This window comes from Sycon ciliatum, chromosome 1 (assembly GCF_964019385.1).
Source record: "Sycon ciliatum chromosome 1, ocSycCili1.1, whole genome shotgun sequence".
In the NCBI taxonomy this organism is placed as follows: Eukaryota; Metazoa; Porifera; class Calcarea; order Leucosolenida; family Sycettidae; genus Sycon; species Sycon ciliatum.
The window spans coordinates 66,872,026-66,879,525 of record NC_088643.1 but is presented as its reverse complement, the minus strand read 5'-3'; the positions used below and the strand labels follow the sequence as shown (position 1 = coordinate 66,879,525).

General features: G+C 45.5%; 1 protein-coding gene across 1 annotated transcript in view; it reads left to right on the top strand.

The window, feature by feature from the left end:
• LOC135804988 (GTP:AMP phosphotransferase AK3, mitochondrial-like) overlaps positions 1-4,210 on the top strand; it is a 6,161-nt gene extending 1,951 nt beyond the window's left edge. The window contains exons 2-6 of the mRNA XM_065318973.1: positions 992-1,098; positions 1,661-1,726; positions 2,620-2,670; positions 3,317-3,384; positions 3,645-4,210. Of these exons, the coding sequence (XP_065175045.1) occupies positions 992-1,098; positions 1,661-1,726; positions 2,620-2,670; positions 3,317-3,384; positions 3,645-3,744 (392 nt within the window). The 3' untranslated portion in view covers positions 3,745-4,210. The remainder of the gene's footprint in view (positions 1-991; positions 1,099-1,660; positions 1,727-2,619; positions 2,671-3,316; positions 3,385-3,644) is intronic.
• Positions 4,211-7,500: the final 3,290 nt, after the last annotated feature.

The following is a 7,500-nucleotide window of genomic DNA, read 5'->3' as shown; positions in this document are numbered from 1 at the left end:
GGGAAGTCTTTGCTTCTGTAGACAAAGAGGTTCTCCCACAGCTCAATGGGCTTGAGCGCTGCCGAGCAGAAGTGGATGGCGTACATTCGCCCACTCAGCTCTGAGCTTGTCTTGATTGAAGCAGTGAACCTCCCAAGTCATGGTGAAGTGACAGGTCGGGTCAAGGACCATGCCAACTTCGCGGCTTGCCGTCCAGTTGGCTGGGTCCGACCACACCTTGGCAGAAGGCCTGGCGGAGAAAAGATGAGAAGTTTTTATCCAGGTGTTCTCATGCTCGAGTTACGGTTAGCTTCAGGGCTTCGACTGACGGCTGGGCTGATCTCATGCTGGTCATGCTGGTGACACAATTGTACAGTGTCAGCTGAGCTGGCAGACGCTTCATGTGACCAGGCTTGGGTATGGAGAGTCTGTTTTTAGAATTAACTCTACTCCGAAAGTGTACGGTAGGTGATGGGTACTATAATAGTGTCTTGTACCGGTAGGTTGTTCGTTTGTGCCAAGTGAATTCCCACGCATTGCCGCATGCTCAGTCGTTCAACTTAAATGGTACGTACTTACTCGAAGTACTTTTGAATTTAGTGGTCACGCCCATACTAACTGTTAACTTTCGGACCTGACTTGTTTGCAGTGGAGAAATCATTTTTCATGTACATGTCCACTTTGGATTTTTCGATCCGTGCCGGTACTTTGTTCGGGCAGTGTTTTTATCGGGCTGAGTTTGACTTTAACAGACAGAGTCGACAGGATGAAGGGGTATTCATTTCGGGCACATACTTGTTTACGGGCTTTTACGGTAATGTTGTATTGGAGCACCCCATTCACAGCCATTTCTACTCCGGAGTAGATTTTTGACTTTGCTATGCCTCCTTGTACTTCAAGTAAATGCACTGTGTATTTTGATGGGTTTTGTCCTACTTGAACAATGAACATAGTCACGCTTGCCCTCTGAATGCGATGTGTGTTTTGATGGGTGTTGTCCATGATTGTACAGGCTATCCAAGAACGGTACATCAAGCAGAAGCCCTGAGCAAAGCCCAGCCAGTAGATGTTGTGGTAAACCTTGCAGTTCCTTTCAAGACCATCCGCGAGCGGATCGAGGTGAGCTGCGGCGTGTAGATGTAGATACAAGTCACTGCTTACTTGTAGTGTAGTGTATTCAATGCTATTCATCATACAAGAATATTCCCCCAGCCATTGTAGTACTTACTCAGCGAGACTTATTTGTCCCTAAATTGTGCCTAAACTGAGTTGAAGCTAGGAACTTAACAAGAAGATCAACACTCAGTGGTGACTGGGTGTAGGCTCACTCTCTATTGCTACATAATTATACTCAATGTAAGAACATGTACTTACTACTTACCAGTATGAACGGATGAAAACTCACTGAACTGCGCCAAGTTCAGAGGTCTAAGTGTGCATAGCAAGCGTACGGAGTGCATGGAGCATGCACTCCGTATTTACTTTACGCAATCATTGTTCAATGCTCACGTACCTAAAACAGATGTACTAATATTTGGGACAGAGAGAGAAAATGCCCGGGAAATGGCCAAAAGTAGCGAGTTTTCGACTATAAGACTTGCATGTTGTGTATGTGCGAGAATGTAGTTCGGTCCCTTCTAACCGTAGTGTCTGTTATGTTGTCTGTGTGTGTGTGCTGTAGAACCGCTGGGTACATCAAGGCAGTGGTCGCGTGTACCACACTGTCTTCAATCCTCCAAAGAATCCGGTGAGTAGAGGCTGCTTTCTCGTTTGAGTGAAGTGCATGTTCCAGGGGTGTTGGATATTGGTTTGGGAGGGGTGAGGGGTTGCAGGAGCATTTTTTCAATTACTGTGTAGCAGGAAATTTTCGGACGGAAATATTTTCGGACAAAGCCGAATTTCGACATTTCGTACGGATTTTATTTTCGTACAGTGGTGCATGCTAAATGCACTTGTTTGCTTGCGGTACGCATGTATAGTGTACATAACTTCACAGGAACAATTTTAGTACGGAATTAATTTTAGTACAAAAGTACGAAATCGTACGAAAATAAATTCCGTCCGAAAATTTCCTGCTTTACAGTATGCTAAATGATTTCTGATGATAATCACATGAAAACGACGTTCAAATCTCAAAATATTGTCCCCTTGTTCTCGTGGTACGAGTGCGCTCACTTTACTTTCATCGATATTAGTTATGCTATTGTCCTGATGACTTTCTGATCACTGTTTTTAATCCTTGGACTCTTTTTTTGATGGTGTTGTTGTTGTTGTTTTGGGCAAACGGGCATGTACTGTTAGTGATCAATTGGGAGATGGGAAGGGGAAAGAAGAGGAATGAACCAGCTACCGAGGAAAGCGATAGGGGAGCAGGGATGCACTAGTACTTACTTGTAAGAAAGAGCCCACATACGGTAATGTGAAAGTATGCACTGCACAGTGTAGACTCATGGTGTTATGTAGAAGCATACCTTGAATAGGAGCATGGGTGGAACCCCGGCTTATACGGCCGTAAGTAGCTGCTTTTATCCGTGACATTATGGTTACCGGGTATGAATGGCTGTGCGAGTGCAGTGTGTAGATGGTTTTGTTGTGTGATCACCTTGGTTTTGCTCTGTTGCTCTCTATTTTTGTCTATAGGGTGTTGATGATGAGACGGGTGAGCCTCTGATCCAGCGTGAAGATGATAAAGTAAGCAGTATTGTGTGTGTGTGTGTGGGTGTGTGTGTGTGCTTGTGCGTGCGTGTGTATGTGTGTGTGTGTATGTGCATGCGCATGTATGTGCGAGCATGTAAGTAGTAGCACATCTAGAGTCTTGAGGAGTGTGTGTGGGGGGGGGGATTGACCATGAGCACACAAGTTGATAACTGATCACTGCAGTACATTCGTTCACAAGTCAGCGCCGGTATACTTCGTTTTTGTTTTCAATCTAAAACCAACGTATCATGCAGACCAAGTTGCCCTTCTTTTAGAACCATACTGGCTTAGAAATACCGTTATCTCCGGAGCATAATGCCCATCTGCTATTTAAATCAATATTGGAACTGTTTAGTTGTCTTTTCTAAGCACTCGCAGACTCCATTGCAGCCATTCACACATTATAGGGTACCTCACTTCAAACTCTCCAACTACGGTCTCTTCGCTGCATACGTTCACTTCACTTCCAAAAAAAACAAATAATATTAGATATAAATGGAATGCACCAAATTTTCGGGCATGGCCCATCTTCAGGGTGAAAAAAAACCATTCAACCATTCAATTCAACGTTTAGTTGTCGGTATTGTAAATGATGCCGTGCATTTCGTGACGTACCGGTTTGTCTTTTGTGTTTCACCAGCCCCACTCGGTGTCAGCAAGACTTGATATCTACCAGAAGCAAACAGAGCCGCTTCTTGAGTTTTATCGGTAAGTGTAACTTATATGCATTATGGGTCGGTCAGTTTTCTTTCTCTTGGCCTGGCTCTGTAGAATTTATTAGAATTTGGACCATTGCTTATGAACTGCTTACTGTAAGGGTATTGCATGTTGAAACGCTGCCAAGTTAGTTTTGTAACAGGGAGTGGTTGAGAAGGGAGGGGTGGGGAGGGGGGGGGGGTGGTGGTGTTTGTCATTTGATCCTTCCTGACTGTGTGCATGTTTTGTCGCTGGTGCTGATGTGCTCACAGGAAAGAAGGAAAGTTAGCCGAGTTTGCTGGTACCGAATCGAAGGTGATCTATCCTGAGGTGAAGTCGCACCTTGCTGCTCTGTTTTCTACTGTTGCTTGATAGCATGTGATGCTGCTTGATAGCATGTGATGCTTGTGACCATGGCGGGTGGTGTATTTTTGTACTTGAGATAATAGTGATGGTGATAATAGACTTGCCATGGTGTTTTTGGCTACTCTATATGCTGGTGTAACACCTAGTACTGCTAAGCCAAGGTAGCTGCAGCACTGCGAATAGCATCAGGCTGGCAATAGTGTGCAGTCAACGGCTATCTTTGTGATCTTTGTGCGTGGCGCTAGTGTCTGCAAACAAAGAGTGTTGTCTGTGTAGATTAGTGTATTGATCAGTGCTTAATACTTTGTCATAGGTGACCATGAAGACATTTTTATTCCGTACTATTGCTAAGATACTTTTATAGTGATTTCCTACTCTCTTTTTTTAGACATATTAATATTAAAAGCAGTTTTTTAAGGATCCCTTGGGTAGATTTGTTTTTCGTGAGTTTTTTCCGTGGACTTTCATTTTCATACTATAAGCAGGATTATTATTATTGAAGAATCGTTCAAACGGCCTGCTGGCGTATATCGGGTCCTGTTTGAGTTTGTTGAAGTGTTGTTGTTGTTTCTTTATTTTACTTCACCATATTAACAGGCAAGACTGCCTTCTCACCGGGGCTATTGGCCCACGGCTCTCACAATATGATGAAAATGTTTAAAATTTGTATGAAACATTTTCATCATATTGTGAAAGCCGTGGGCCAATAGCCCCGGTGAGAAGGCAGTCTTGCCTGTTAATATGGTGAAGTAAAATAAAGAAACAACAACAACAACACTTCAACAAACTCAAGTGTAGCCAACTCTCCTCGTTACCCCTGAGGCTGTGCGTTGTGGGTGTACATGAATGCATCACGAATGAGTGGGCGTATGTAGTACTGTGTGTTTCGCTTCCGATGGTCAGGACTGTACGCCCTGATAGTTTCCATGTGCCTGTACATGTGAATGTCCCTGCATATACTAGTAGTGTGATTTGTAGAGGGATGTGTGATGAAACCCAATCCAGTGAATAAGTTAGCACCAACCAATCCATGCAGGGAGTTGTATACCACTTTCAGGTGCCAGGCCAGGTTGGTTCGAAACCCTAGCACACTGGAGCAGAGCTGCAGTGACTTACCGTGGGACTCGCTTGGTCACATTGCATCAAGCTGGATTATAAAGTGGTGAAGATGACTCGTCTAGCGCTTTTAAAATAATCATCACTATCTGCGCTTTTCCCTTGTTCCGCTTCTCCAACGTGCAACTAGGTGCACACGCTGCAGCTGGAGACGGCAATGAAATGTACAGTTGCTCTCACTGAAATCCAACCCGAAGTGCAAAACTGGCACCCTGCACCAGTTCCGATTACATCACTGGACATGTACATGTGTGTGTGTGTCTAGCCGCATCAGTACCACTTCCCGGCCTTCAAGGGCCGTGCGAGTTCAGGGTGCCAGATACGCACTTTGTGTCGGATTTCACCCAGCACAGCTGTACTTGGCTACAGGTGCCACCAAGAGTACATAACCCAAGAGTGTGCAACTCCAGCTATGGGGTCTGCGACGGCAGAACTTCACATCACGTGATGAACCCGTGCACTCTAGTGCATGATAGATACTGGGTTGTACGCAGCCCAGCTTTGGGTACAACTCTCTTGTGGTCACTTTGCACTGTTTGCCAGCATAACCTTTTGAACCATGTCACGTGATGTGAAGTTCTGCCGTCGCAGCACAGCATAGAGGTTGTGCAGGCAGTTGCACACTCTTGGTTATGTACTCTTGGTGCCACCAAGAGTACATAACCCCCCAGAGTGTGCAACTCCCACATACCCTGCTGTCCCGTCAGAATTTCAAGTTGACGTCATTATTTTAATTTATTTATGACGCAATGCTCCTTGCCCCAGTGATTTACAACATGTGTACGGGTGTCAACGCATCACACGTTTTTCTTTCCAATAATTTGTACAGGATCGATCGGCTTCGGTCAACCACAGGTTCCGGATTCGTCTGATAATCCGTGTACTGTGCGCATTGCATCATCAAAATGACGTCAACTTGAAATTCTGTCGGGACAGCACCCATAGTGGAGTTGCACACTCTGGGGGGTTATGTACTCTTGGTGCCACTCACAGGCACTATTGAACTGTCTACAATTCACTGGTGTTTTCTTTCTCACGGTGCGGCGTGAACTGGTGCAGCCTGATGACTACCTATGATGTGTGTACTGCTAAGATAATGGTCAGTTGTAAACTGCTGTTGGTCTCAATATGTCACCACAATGCGGCACGGATCAGGCTATAAAACAATTTGCGAGCAGCTTTCTCGTTTCCTGAAAATGTGATGGTGTATTTAAAACTATTCATAAGTTGAGAGAATGGAAAAAGGAAAAAAGTCGCGTATTCAACTACTTCGGAGTACATGTAGCAGTAGTTTGATGAGTTGTTGTTGTTACACACTGCACTGTACACTACACTGTACTTGCTGTGTTCATCTTGGCAGGACTCAGGGTACTGCGTTTCAGTGTGCACAGTCCGTTGTGGATCATTGATACTTCACTGAGGGATTGCGGTCAGTGACTGCTATGCTACAGTGCTGGAACTCTGCATGCAGTGTGCCTCCGTGCAGGCTAGGCGTGGACGATCACTGTCAAGCTTTGCATGGCTGTGGTCTGGGGCTCCAAGTGAAGGTATGTTGTATCGTTGCTTCTACTACTCATGATCCACATAGTCCACATAGTCCACATAGTACATGCACTCCGAGGATACTGTACAGCTGAGAAAGCATCATTCTGCTTGTGGTAGACTGTTCGCTATGTTTTCCATTTTCACCCGTCCCTCAGCTATTGAATGTTCACTGTGTACTAGGGATGGTGGTGACCAGTAGATCTACTAATGATCAGCAAATCTGGACAGGTCATGCACAGCACGTGCATGTGGACTAAGCAGTAAACATCACCAGGCATTGACCCTGGGACAGATGAACTCTTCTGCACCTATCTTCCACAGTATGATATGCCATCAGTTTGGTTCAATTATCATACCATGGCATTGCAGTGTTTGTGTGCATACTGACTGTGTAGGTCAAAAGCAGGCTTGAATGCCTGTACTAGTACTACTACTAGGCTGTAGACAGTAGTCATACCGTACAGCTAGTTAGACACACTACAATGTATGTGGCCCACAACCGATCAGCATGCAATCTCATTGGCACCTCCTGCCCCGAGGGGAGCACACACAGCAGCAGTTCATGACACGTGTCACTGTCAGTGGAGTCTCCGGCTTCACTTGACTGGGCTACCGTTGTCATGCACCTGCCATGCACGCACCTTTTGTTTGGATGATGTCAACTGCATGGTGCAAAGGTCTGGCTTGGTCTACAGCATTCAGTACTTTCCGGCAGGCGTTGGGCGTTAGTCTATTGGAACATTCTGCTTACCCACTAGGCGCTGTGGTGTGGCACCTGCACGTCACGGGCATAGCCATTGCAGGACTCTTATAGCCATATAGGCTCGTTTTTTCTTGGTTTCGAACGATGGCCTTTACTCTTTCCCATGCTCGCCGTTCCCAATGACCGGAGACGATACAAACAGTTAGGGGTGTTGTTGTTATTATTGTTTTACAGTCTGACCTTTGCGTTACCAGGCCTTGGAGACGGCTGGACATGTCCACTGTGGTGTTTGGGCGGTGCTGTTATGTGTGTCACTCCTTGTTGCAATTTGGCCGCTGATGGATGTTGTTCGGTCTTTCCCAGTCAATGTAAACGCACGGCGTAAACCAAAGCTGTCA